At 43.7% G+C, this 13,253-nt stretch overlaps 1 protein-coding gene across 9 annotated transcripts in view; it reads right to left on the reverse strand.

The window, feature by feature from the left end:
* LOC118380753 (phospholipid-transporting ATPase IA-like) overlaps positions 1–13,253 on the reverse strand; it is a 196,579-nt gene that overhangs the window by 52,783 nt on the left and 130,543 nt on the right. For all 9 annotated transcript variants that reach the window (XM_052512694.1, XM_052512691.1, XM_052512732.1 and 6 more), the window contains 5 exons: positions 10,298–10,347; positions 7,995–8,064; positions 5,254–5,338; positions 4,780–4,919; positions 1,846–1,984 (listed from right to left, as the gene is read on the reverse strand). In XM_052512694.1, the coding sequence (XP_052368654.1) occupies positions 1,846–1,984; positions 4,780–4,919; positions 5,254–5,338; positions 7,995–8,064; positions 10,298–10,347 (484 nt within the window). The remainder of the gene's footprint in view (positions 1–1,845; positions 1,985–4,779; positions 4,920–5,253; positions 5,339–7,994; positions 8,065–10,297; positions 10,348–13,253) is intronic.

Raw genomic sequence — 13,253 nt, forward strand, 5'->3', positions numbered from 1 at the left:
AAGGATCAGTTGCCTCTGACCAAACTGCCCTTTTTATTCACCAGAGAAAGTAAATTCCTTGTTTTTTGGGGCCTGGCGGAACTAAACAACAGTGCTCTCCAAGGAGTTGGGGAATGCGAACGGCGCGACACCGTGTCACACGGTAACACCAGAGGTTTGTTAGTTGTTTGGGGGGTAAGTAATTAAAGCTTCACAATGTGGTCATAGTGGGTTCTCAAAATGGCTGCCGGGGAAGTGGGTATTAGGAGGGAGGGTGGGGGTGGCACTCCGCTAAATCACTGGGCATGGTGAGGGTAGAGTGGGTTGTTAGGGTAGGCCAGTGTTTGCGTTGGCAGTTTGGAAGGCGTTTGCCCTTTCATGTCTGCCTTCCAAGAGGGGACGAAGCCCCCCTCAGCCAAGACTAACATGGTGCTGTTTGCCTGGCCGTCCTCGCTCCAGTGATGTGCTGGGAGACTGAATACACTCTGAACACACTACACCAGCGGGCAGTGTGCTTTCATGGAGTCGTAGTCCAAGTGGTCCTGCCTAAAGCATCAAGGGCAGCTTTAGAGTCAGGTCATTTCATGTGAAATCCTTGCAGATTCTGCCAGGGCAGAGATGTTCATAAGGTTTCCGAATGGTTGTTGTCACGATGTGTCATTTCCAGTGGACTGGATTACAGCTGTGACAGTTCTCTCTGCGCTCTCAGCCTCTAGAGCAGCAGAGGTCAACGTCAAACAGGCTCAACCATGTTTTCAGCACCCGATGAATTTTAAAACGGGTAAACAGAGTTTTACAAGCTCGTCCCAGGGATGGCATGAGGCCATTTTCACGGCATGGGCCGCCACAGGCAGGGAGATGCTGGGAGAAGAGAACACGGAGAACGGGACAGTCTTGTTTGCCAGCCTGCCTTTGGCCACGAAAGGTGTGCCACAAACCTATGCAGCAGTTTACTTTTTTTTTCCAGGAGGAGGGAGGAAAGCGGTAAAAAACAAAGTAAATATTCAGAGGCGTTTTACAGAGCAACTCAGTCAAGCGGCGGACCTGTAAAAATACTTCCCGTGAGCTTCTAGCGCTCGCAGGCCTCCGCACAGCTGGCCAGTGGGGCACAAAGGGCTGATTCAGCCCCAAGGAAGGTAGGTGGCCACAAATGGACACCTTTTATTATCTATTTTCCCGGACGCTCCTGTAATCGGGTTTGCTGTATCGAGGCCTGCGTGTTTTTAGCGATTTTACTATTACGGCCACATCTGAGGGCTTAGCAACGCTCCTTGTGGGGGAACATGGGGAGGGAGGGTGCACATGCCCAACGTCAGCTCTCTGGTGCATTGACAGCAATGGTAATGTTGAAACCCCTGTGAATACCAGGTACATATGTGAGATGTTTTGCATGTGTGTATGCATACTTTTGTGTGTATGAGTGTGTGCACACAATGTTATTCCTGTCAACATCAATGTGGTGTAGCAATACATCATGTGCATTTAGAAACATGTTGTGCCAACTTTTACAGAGGCAATCTTCTTGTCAATTGACCGCTTTGCCCCACGGCCACTGCGCTGACTGAGCTTTGCCCCACGGCCACTGCGCTGACTGAGCTTTGCCCCACGGCCACTGCGCTGACTGAGCTTTGCCCCACGGCCACTGCGCTGACTGAGCTTTGCCCCACGGCCACTGCGCTGACTGAGCTGTGCCCCACGGCCACTGCGCTGACTGAGCTTTGCCCCACGGCCACTGCGCTGACTGAGCTTTGCCCCACGGCCACTGCGCTGACTGAGCTTTTCTCAGTAGAGATTTTAGTTCACAACGTTAGGGAAGGATGTCATTTTGATGTTATGTTTTTTATGTTTCTGTTTGTGTAGTCTTACCGATGTTGATGGCAGTCTCCTGCTTGTCCCCGGTCAGGATCCAGATCTTGATGTCGGCCTTCATCAACGTCTCAATGGTCTCAGGCACCTTGTCCTGGAGCTTGTCCTCGATGGCTGTGGCCCCTAAGAGCTGCAGGTTCTAGAGAGGGAGAGAAACATTAGAGAATGTCTGTGGCCCCCGAGAGCTGCATGTTCTAGAGAGTGAGAGAAGCATGAGGGAACAAGGAAGAGATAATGTAACAAGAGAAGGGGCTTTACAACGTCAAGTGTCAGAAAAATTAAGGGCCGGACTGTGTCACTCATTCACTTCCTGTTTTTCGCTCAAGTCAGCTGCTCTTGTTTTCCCACCCCTCCAAACCTGCGCCATGGATTGGGGGATTTGGGGTTAGGGTGGGGAATAGAGGGAGAATGAGACTTAGGGGCCAGTTGTAGTCGCAGCACAGTGGTTAATGTGTTTTTTTAACAGGAAGCCAGGCGGGTCTTTGGGAAGGGGCCTGGGGGGACCTGGAGGGGCCCGATGCTTTGACAGGGCCCTGGAGAGGAGAGAGGAGAGGCAGCTGTAAAGGGGAGGCCAGAGTTGGGCCGGGGGTGCAACGGTCAATCCTCCCTAAAGAGCTGTGACCTAGGCCGGGCTGCAGTATATCTTTAGCCCACTACCCATATGAAACCACGCACGGGGGGAGGGATGCGTGTGTTAATTAATGTTGCGACTTCCAAGTTACATTGTCTCAACATTGATAATGTTACGGTGTTTGCTGGGAAGACACGACATGAGACCATAATGCATTAAATGACAACCAACACGTTAAGTGAATCATGGACATTGTTGATCGTTTACGTAGGTAGGTTAAATGCAATCACATGCAAGTCAAATGCAAATAGGCAATATAGCAACATGTTGACCTTCAAGAACAGATTAAAAAGCCACAGGGTTCATGGTCGAACAGTTGTTTAATTCTGGTCAACAGGGACTGCAGTACACAGGTCACTAAAAGGGGAGTCAGTGAGCTTTCGGACCAGGAATTTCTGGTCATTAATTGTGGTCATGGTCCAAGGTATTGGCCTCTGACCCTTTTTCCTAGGATTTCAATGCATCTGCGTCACATTTGCTGTTCTCTTCATTGATCACCTGACTCAGTAATATGGGTGACTCTCCCTCTTTACTGTTCAGAAACCATATACACAAAGCATCTCAGAGTAGAGGTTCTGATCTCATTATGATCTACAAGGCAAAACTGATCCTAGATCAGAGATGCTGGATACATACAGCCCCAGATAAAAACGACAGACCTGGGTTCAAATACTATTTGAAAAGTCCCAAAAGCGCAAAACCCGCCCCTCTGGCTGGCCCTGCAGGCAGGCTAGAGCAAACGCTGAAAGTATTTGAATGGTTTCAAACAGTAGGCCTATCTGAACCCAAGACTGCAACTAAATTTCAGTCAAGACGACTGCTGAACATACACCAGAACATGGACTAAATAAACTAACAGTAATAAGGTGTGTATTTCATTGAAGCCCAAGTAGTGGCTGTTCCAGAGTAGCTTGTCAAGAGAGTTCTGCAAAGAGAAGTGATGTGGTGGTGGGCTTTCCTTTTGGTTTTCTCTAAAAGGACATGGTGAGGTCACAGTTCCTAAACATCAGCACCACATATACATCTCAATGATCTCACCTACCTCATGAAGTATGCACCGGTTCATTTCCCTGATTGGAAAGGGATGACTGGTATAAGAAATGTGGTGGAAAATGCCAATAGCCCATGCCTCCAGGAGAAAGGACAGATTATTGGGACAAGGCCCTCCTCTCAGAGATACTGTAAATCTAGCCTCATTCAGACTGCCATCTAGTGGTCTTCTCATCCCTGCACCCCTCTTTCTCAGAACTTTTGTGTTTACACTGTGATTGAGTTCATTTGTTCTGGGCAGCGCTGAAGGTCTGGCAGGCTCGTTGATCAAGGGCTCCACTGCTATGTTTGAATAGTATTTCAACACCACGTTTCACACAGAGGAACTGACTGTTGCTTTGCAGTACTGGGCCGACCTAACCTGCCCCATACATTCATTAAGACCCATAGTATATCGTGCATCGAACCATCCGAACCCATTTGGATTACATTTCCGTGCACCATATGGCACCATATATTCCCAATATAAAGTACTACTTTCTGGTCAAACGTAGTGCACTATATAGGGAATAGGGTGCCATTTCGATTGCAACACGTATGCTTTCAGCACCGGCCCGACATTACTCAACTTGGTCTGAATTCAGGTCTGAATTCAGTTCAACTGATTTAGGTTCAGCGAACCCATGGAAAGAGGTTTAAAATGGATGCCTTGTGGGATGTTGGTGTCCTCATGGTGAACCTAGCAGGCAGGTAAGTCAATAACTAAGTCATTATCTTGTTTGCAGAGCTGATTGCTCAGCGCTGGAATCTCTTGGCTGATATGAGTTCACATAAGGTTCTGAGTGTGGGTTGGGAAAGGTGGGGTAGCGGTAGAGGTAGTGGTATTTGTAGAGGTAGTGGTATTTTTAGAGGTAGTGGTAGAGGTATTTGTAGAGTTAGTAGTAGAGGTAGTGGTATTTGTAGAGGTAAAGGTAGTACTATTTGAAGAGTTTGTGGTAGAGGTAGTAACTTCAAACAGAGAAGAAATATGTCCTGTGTTTACTGGTGGTTTACAGGACTATTGAGGGGACAGGGGAAGATGGTGATTGGTGGATAGGGGTTAGTTGGGGAGTGCTGTGGTGTGAATGCGTGTGCAAGCATGTGTGTGTGTCGGAGCATTCACAAGTGTTCATATGCGCGTGTGTGTGTGTGTGTGTGTGTGTGTGTGTGTGTGTGTGTGTGTGTGTGTGTGTGTGTGTGTGTGTGTGTGTGTGTGTGTGAGAGTGTGTGAGAGTGTGTGAGAGTGTGTGAGAGTGTGTGAGAGTGTGACTGACCTTCTCGATGAGCTCATAGCTCTCCTCCAGTTTGAGGGCTCGGTTCTGCAGGGCGGTGGAGGCACGGTGGAACACCTCCAACCATTGCTGATAGGTTGACTCACTAATCTCAGCCACAGCAAAGCACAGAGTACGCAGCCCTGAGACACAATGGACATACATCACCTGACGTAAAACCAGAAGGCCTACATAACCTAATAATGACACAGCGGGTGTTAACTTATGGCGATTGACATTTCTCTGCATTTCCATTTATATTACACAATAAAAAATACAACTGGATTATAAACTGCAGAAACTAGAAATATGCTGATTTTAGCACAGGGGATATGTTGATGTAATTCTGCCAACCTCTCACAAGGGGGTAGTATATTCATAGAGGTAAAGCAATGAAGGAAGAAAGGTTTCTGAAGTGTTTGAATAGGTCCTATGTGTGTTAGGTAGCTAAACAGGAGGAGCTGTTCCCTCACTCACCCTCTGTGGCAAACTGCTCCAGGTGTTTCAGAGTGATCTCTTTATACCTGGAGCTGTCGGCCAGACGGTCGTAGACTACCGTGTCCTGTTGAAACAGCACAGTCAGTCATCACACATACTGCCTGGACAGCCAGCAAATAACTGCCATGTAAACAATCAACCATGTAACATCACTGGCTACCAAACACCAGTGAGCTCCAAAATAATATTGGGGCAGTGAATTTGTTGTTGTTGTTTTGCCTCTGTACTCCAGCACTTTTGATCTGAAATGATACAATGACTGAGGTTAAAGTGCAGACGGTCCATTTTAATTCGAGGGTGTTTTCATCCATATCAGGCGAACCATTTAGAAATTACAGTACTTTTTGTACATAGTCCACCCATGTTAGGGGACCAAAAGTTTTGGGACAAATTCACATATACAGTACCAGTCCAAAAATTTGACACAAATAATCATTCAAGGGTTTCTTTTTCTTTTTATTATTTTATACATCGTAGAATAAAAATTATGAAATAAGACAAGCGGAATAATGTAGTAACCAAAAAATATATTTACATTTGAGATTCTTCAAAGTAGCCACTCTTTGCCTTGAGAGCTTTCAACATTCTTGGCATTCTCTCAACCAGATTCATGAGGTAGTCACCTGGAATGCTTTTCCAGTCTTGAAGGAGTTCCCACATACCCTGAGCATTTGATGGCTGCTTTTCCTTCACTCTGCGGACCAACTCATCCCAAACCATCTCAATTGGGTTGAGGTCAGTGATTGTGGAGGCCAGGTCACCTGATGCAGCACTCCATCACTCTCGTTCTTGGTCAAATAGCCCTTACACAGCCTGGAGGTGTGTTTTGGGTCGTTGTCCTGTTGAAAAACAAATGATAGTCCCACTAAGTGTGAACCAGAGGGGATGGCGTATTGCTGCAGAATGCTGTGGTAGCCATGCTGGTTAAGTGTGCCTTGTATTCTTAATAAATCAGTGATGGTGTCACCAGCAAAGCACCCCCACCGATCACACCTCCTCTTCCATGCTTCACAGTGGGAACCACACATGCAGAGTTCACCAACTCTGCATCTCAAAGACACAGCGGTTGGAACCCAAAATGTTTCTTGGCCCAAGCAAGTCTCTTCTTATTGGTGTCCTTTAGTAGTGGTTCCTTTGCAGCAATTCAACCATTAAGGCCTGATTCACGCAGTCTCCTCTGAACAGTTGATGTTGAGATGTGTCTTACTTGAACTCTGTGAAACATTTATTTGGGCTGCAATCTGAGGATCAGTTTCATCATAGCCATTGATGGTTTTTGCGACTGCACTTCAAGAAACTTTCAAAGTTCTTGAAATTTTCCAGATTGACTGACCTCGTCTTAAAGTAATAATAGACTGTTGTTTCTCTTTGCTTATTTGAGCTGTCTTGCCATAACATGGACTTGGTCTTCTACTAAATAGGGATATCTTCTGTATACCAACCCTACCTTGTCAAAACACAACTGATTTGCTCAAACACATTAAAGAAAGTCATTCCACAAATTAACTTTCAACAAGGCACACCTGTTAATTGAAATCCATTCCAGGTGACTACCTCATGAAGTTGGTTGAGGGAATGCCAAGAGTTTGCATAGCTGTCAAGGAAAAGGGTGGCTACATTGAAGAATTGAAAATATATATATTTTTTGTTAACAACAGGATTCCCTATGTTTTATTTCATAGTTTTGAAGTCTTCACTATTATTCTACAATGTAGAAAATAGTCAAAATAAAGACCCTGGAATGAGTAGGTGTGTCCAAACTTGTGACTGGTACTGTATGTGTGTGTTCAAGTAGTCAAACGTTTAGTATTTGGTCCCATGTTCATAGCATTCAATGATTACATCAAGCTTGTTACTTTACAAACTTGTTGGATGCATTTGCTGCTTGTTTTGGATGTGTTTTTCATTATTTTGTGCCCAATAGAAATGAATGTATGAAATATTGTGTGTTATTTTGGAATAACTTTCGAAACACTTCTACATTAATGTGGATGCTACCATGATTACGGATAATCCTGAATGAATCGTTAATAATGATGAGTGATAAAGTTAGACGCACAAATACCATACCCCCATGACATGGGGGGGGGTCGGGGTGTATGATCATGCATCTGTAACTTTCCCATAGAGCCAAAACAACAAAAAGTGTGTCAATGTCTCAATACTTTTGGAGCTCACTGTATGAATATGTTCATGAATATATATATATATATATATATATATATATATATATATATATATATATATATATGTACTGTACGTCTATACCGAACACCCAATAGTTAGACAGCAATTAAACAACTGCAGTACTTTTTCTAAAGAAATTTGAAAGAGAGAGGCATTTCCTTTTGTGTGTGTGTGTGTGTGTGTGTGTGTGTGTGTGTGTGTGTGTGTGTGCAAATCAATAATAAAAACAGGAGAACCAGTGTAATAAATAATATGTCTAATGTGTGATCTTGATATCAGATCTTTAGTCTGTTACAGGAAGAATTGTTTATGTCGGAATAGAAGCAATAAGAGAAGCATTTGACAACAGCGCTGTGCTATGGTAATGATGGTCTGTCACGTGTTGCCATGGAGACGGAAAGAGAAAGCGAGCACGAGAGCGTGCAAGAGAGCGGACAAGAGAGAAAGAGCGAGCGCTAGAGAGAGAGCGTGCGCTAGAGAGAAAGAGCGAGCACTAGAGAGAATGAGCAAGCGAGAAAACGAGAGACACTCACAGCTCCTTTGCAGTAGAGGCGGATCTTGCCAGATGGAGTACGCATGATGACCGACATCCTCTTCCTAGTACTGAGAGACAGAAAATCATCACAATGTTAAAGCTACAGTACGACAGAACATGATCACCTCCTGTAACTAGCAGAGTCAGAACATGATCACCTCCTGTAACTACCAGAGTTAGAACATGACCATCTCCTGTAACTAGCAGATAGAACATGATCACCTTGTGTAACTAGCAGAGTCAGAACATGACACCTCCTGTAACTAGCAGAGACAGAATATGACCACCTCCTGTAACTAGCAGACAAAACATGACCACATCCTGTAACTAGCAGTCAGAACACGACACCTCCTGTAACTAGCAGAGTCAGTTCATGACACCTCCTGGAACTAGCAGAGTCAGAACATGACACCTCCTGGAACTAGCAGAGACAGAACATGACACCTCCTGTAACTAGCAGAGTCAGAACACGACACCTCCTGTAACTAGCAGAGTCAGTTCAACTAGCAGAGTCAGTTCATGACACCTCCTGGAACTAGCAGAGTCAGAACATGACACCTCCTGGAACTAGCAGAGACAGAACATGACACCTCCTGGAACTAGGAGAGTCAGAACATGATCACCTCCTGGAACTAGCAGAGTCAGAACACGATCACCTCCTGTAACTAGGAGAGACAAAACATGACCACCTGCTGTAACTAGGAGAGACAAAACATGACCACCTCCTGTAACTAGGAGAGACAAAACATGACCACCTCCTGCAACTAGGAGAGACAAAACATGACCACCTCCTGCAACTAGGAGAGACAAAACATGACCACCTCCTGCAACTAGGAGAGACAAAACATGACCACCTCCTGCAACTAGGAGAGACAAAACATGACCACCTCCTGCAACTAGGAGAGACAAAACATGACCACCTCCTGCAACTAGGAGAGACAAAACATGACCACCTCCTGCAACTAGGAGAGACAAAACATGACCACCTCCTGCAACTAGGAGAGACAAAACATGACCACCTCCTGCAACTAGGAGAGACAAAACATGACCACCTCCTGTAATTAGCAGAGGATGTTTGAATGTTTGAAGAAGTGCAATATTTACCTGGAGCTAACTCTACAGATAGCACTACTGGGTGATTTGAAAAATCATTGTCAATTGATCAATAATACTTTGAGCAAAAATTGTCATCTTTAATTTACAATCAGTAGAAACGATGAGAATAAAAAGGTTCAGAACTTTCATGAAACATCACTGTAGAACAATATATGGCAAATAGAAATTCAAAACTGGATGGTCGACAGAGATAGATGGGAGGGGTTGAGTGGAAGGGGTTGAGTGGAACTGAAAGGTGGGATTAAAAACAACAAGATAACTAATATAAAATATACTGTGTCTGTAAAATGTATATACGTTCAGAACTTTTGTGAAACAGTACAGTTAAAAATATATGGCAAAATAGAAACCAAACTGGATGGTCGACAGAGATAGATGGGAGGGGTTGACATTAGCTAAAGGATGGGATTAAAAACAAACAAAAGATAATTATTGTAAAATACATTGTGTCCGTAAAATTGATAAAGTATGTATATAAACTGGAAGAAGCATAAGTGTTGTTGTCCCTTAATTTACTCCAATTATGTGAGGCGTGGTAGGGTTAGGGAAAAATAAAAGGGAAATGTATACATTTTTAAATGCTAATAATAATTTCAAAAATAACTATTATCCCCTACTGTAAACAGCAGAGAGAACATTATCCCCTACTGTAACTAGCAGAGACAGAACATTTGTGAAAGTAAAATATATCACACCTTTGTATTAAGCTAAATTCACAAAATTAAAACAAGTAAATCTAGATATATGCCAGGGTGGTCGCATAAAAATGTGTCTACTGTAAAATGTGTGGCAAGATTGTTGCATAGCCAACATGGTGTCATAATTACCACTGTCAGCCTCCTGTATTGTAGTGGCACCTCACCACCTGCATGCCACTTTGACCGAAGCACAGTACCGGACCACGTTTAAACATCTATAACACGTGTTAAACTCATGCAGGTTTTCACTCCTCCTTTGTACTTGATTGATCAAATAAGGTCACTGATTAGTAAGGAACTCCCCTCGTGTGGTTGTCGAGGTCTTAATTGAAAGGTAAAACCAAAAGCCAGCAGACACTCAGCCCTCTGTGGAATGAGTTTGACACCCCTGCTCTAAATGAAGACACCTGCAGTTAATTTCGAAGTAGAACCAACAGATTCATTCAGGGGGAACTTTAAGAGTGGATGGAATGAAATGAAGCCGTACCTGGTGAACTCTAGAACATGGAGCAGTTCATACTTCTCCTCGGCTCCAAGCTGAAAACAAAACAACAGACAGAGACAGTAAGTTAGTCGTTGCACTTTAAGTCATTTTTATCACTTTTCACTATGAAAGTAACCCAACGCTACATTTTTGACCCTTGTCTAATCTTAATTGAACTAAATTGTGCTCAGACAGCCCGCCCAGCTCAGATGTTATAAATTGGTAAGACCACCAGGTACAATTGCCGATGATTACATGTGCGTCAAGGGGCTTTCGCAGGCCTAATAAAAGTTGAGGACCTAGACAAATGTCTTGGAAATGTCGTACTCTGGAGCAAAATTTGAAGAGGGCTTAGGCTTCCGTGCCGGCCTACCTCCTCCCTAAGTGCAATCATCAGGTTAGCCAATTACAGGAAACAAAGTGCCCTTAGGTTAGAGAGGGACGCGTTCACAGACGTAATCGCATACCCGTAATCTAATTAAGTCATTTAGAAGAGTCGTTATTTTCCATGACAGGGCCTGTGCTCTAGCTACATGAAAGGACCTGGATCCAAATAGTAGGATAATCATTTTTTCCCCCCTCCAAATAAACTTTACCCAAGTTTGATAGAACTTGCCAATGCAATGGTCACAGAAGTACAAACCCCACCCATCTGTCAATCCAGGCAGGCGCAGTCAAACGCTCAAAGCAGGGCTCTATGTATTGCATTCTTTGCATTAAAGTGCATTGATTGTGTCATTTTTATGCTGATCTCACAAAATGCATTTCCATGTATATAACTGTATATAGCCTCATTACTGTTATTTTATTGTTTTACTTTAGTTTATTTAGTAAATATTTTCTTAACTATTTTTCTTAACTACATTGTTGGTTAAAAGGGCTTGTAAGTAAGCATTTTACGGTACAAATTTGATTTGATTTGTAGATGGACAAAAAAGAATGCATCGTAAGTACTTGAAAGAAAACAAATCCTACTTGAACCCAGGTCTGCTCCACCATACATTGGTCCGACCCTCAATTATTTCCCGTCTCTCACAAAGGATGCATCCCAAATGGCACTCATTTCCCTTTATAGTGCACTGTTTTTGACCAGGACCCATACGGTTATGGTCAAAAGCAGTGCACTATAAAGTGAATAGAGTGCCAAATGTTGAGATGAAGCCTCAAGACATTTAATCAGACAGAGGCCTCAAAGTGCCGAGTGATTTTCATAGCGACAAGCTCCTTGATGATATTTTACAGTGAGAGAGAGCACTCGTCTGAGCTCTGAGGGACAATAGAGGTGTTCTGTGTTTACACAAAACGCACAGCGTCTGTCCCTGTGGTGGCTAAACAAAGGCTTTCATTCCCAGTGTATAGTGAAAAAAAATAAGCCTAATTATTGTGTTGTATACGGGATGCCGAGCTATTTCTCCTTTGAAACATTTTGCAATGCTATTTCTACCAGGGATGGGCATTTGAAATGATTTCACTATTCGAATAATATACACTATATATAAACAAAAGTATGTGGACACCCCTTCAAATTCAGCTATTTCAGCCACACCCGTTGCGTACAGGTGTATATATTTTGGGCACACAACCATGCAATCTCCATAGACAAACATTGGCAGTAGAATGGTCTTACTGACCTTTAACATGGCACCGTCATAGGATGTCACATTTCTGCCCTGTTAGAGCTGCCCCGTTCAACTTTAAGTGCTGTTATTGTAATGAGAAAACGTCTAGGAGCAACAATGAGTCAGCCGCGAAGTGGTAGGTCACACAAGCTCACAGAACGGGGAAGTGGTAGGTCACACAAGCTCACAGAACGGGGAAGTGGTAGGTCACACAAGCTCACAGAACGGGGAAGTGGTAGGTCACACAAGCTCACAGAACGGGGAAGTGGTAGGTCACACAAGCTCACAGAACGGGACCACCGAGTGCTGAAGCGCGAAGCATGTAAAAACCGTCTGTCCTCTGTTGCAAAACTCACTACCGAGTTCCAAACTGCCTCTGGAAGCAACATCTGCACAATAACTGTTCTTCGGGAGCTTCATGAAATGCGTCTCCATGGCCAAGCAGCTGCACACAAGCCTAAGATCACCACGCGCAATGCCAAGCATCGGCTGGGGTTGTGTAAAGCTCGCCGCCATTGGAGCAGTAGAAATGCGTTCTCTTAATCCGTGTTTGCACAAAGCGAGGTTCATACAGAACTGGTTTCTCGAGATCGTTGTGGAAGAACTTGACTGGCCTATTTATCATACCATCTGCTAGGGCCAGTCTTGACTGCATCAAATCGTTGTAAAGAAGCTAGCAAGCTACAGTAGCCAGCTAGCTTAAGTAGCAAGTCTACCTATTTTGCTGCACTCCCCACACTGGTCTACAACAAATCCATTTATATGACACAACAGCCTACCTGTTGGTTGATCATTGTAGCCTACTCCTCATTAAGCTAACTTAATTCCTTAATTTTAATTCCATTTTGCATTGATTAGAATCTCCCACTTTACATGGAGTGTTTGACTGTCGCGTCTCTTTGATTGGACAGTAACAACAAGGTAAACATGTGAAACGTGAATAGGCTACTGATGCTTTTTTTTTTATTTTTTATTTTTTTTTTAAATGGGGCACAGCGTCATGAAATGGTAATGGTCTATCCTTGTAGGTTATGTAGCAATGTCACATAGAAATGTTTTGCCTTTTCATTGTTAAAACAGGCCGAACAATCAGAGCACTATTACTAGAACGGCTCTGCACACAATGACCGTAGCCTTTCAGTACTGGACAATGTTTGGCAGGCCTACCTCAAAACGTTTGCACACAAGTGGTACTGTAGATGGGTGAGTTACCACCTTACAATGTTTAGAGCTTTAAGAGCTACAGAACAGCAGTGAAAGGCACAATAGCATTGTGTTCATTTTCATTATCAGACTTTATTTTGTTAATACCATAGAAATAGAATCACTAGAATAAGAAT

Source organism: Oncorhynchus keta, chromosome 4, assembly GCF_023373465.1.
Source record: "Oncorhynchus keta strain PuntledgeMale-10-30-2019 chromosome 4, Oket_V2, whole genome shotgun sequence".
Taxonomy (NCBI): domain Eukaryota; kingdom Metazoa; phylum Chordata; class Actinopteri; order Salmoniformes; family Salmonidae; genus Oncorhynchus; species Oncorhynchus keta.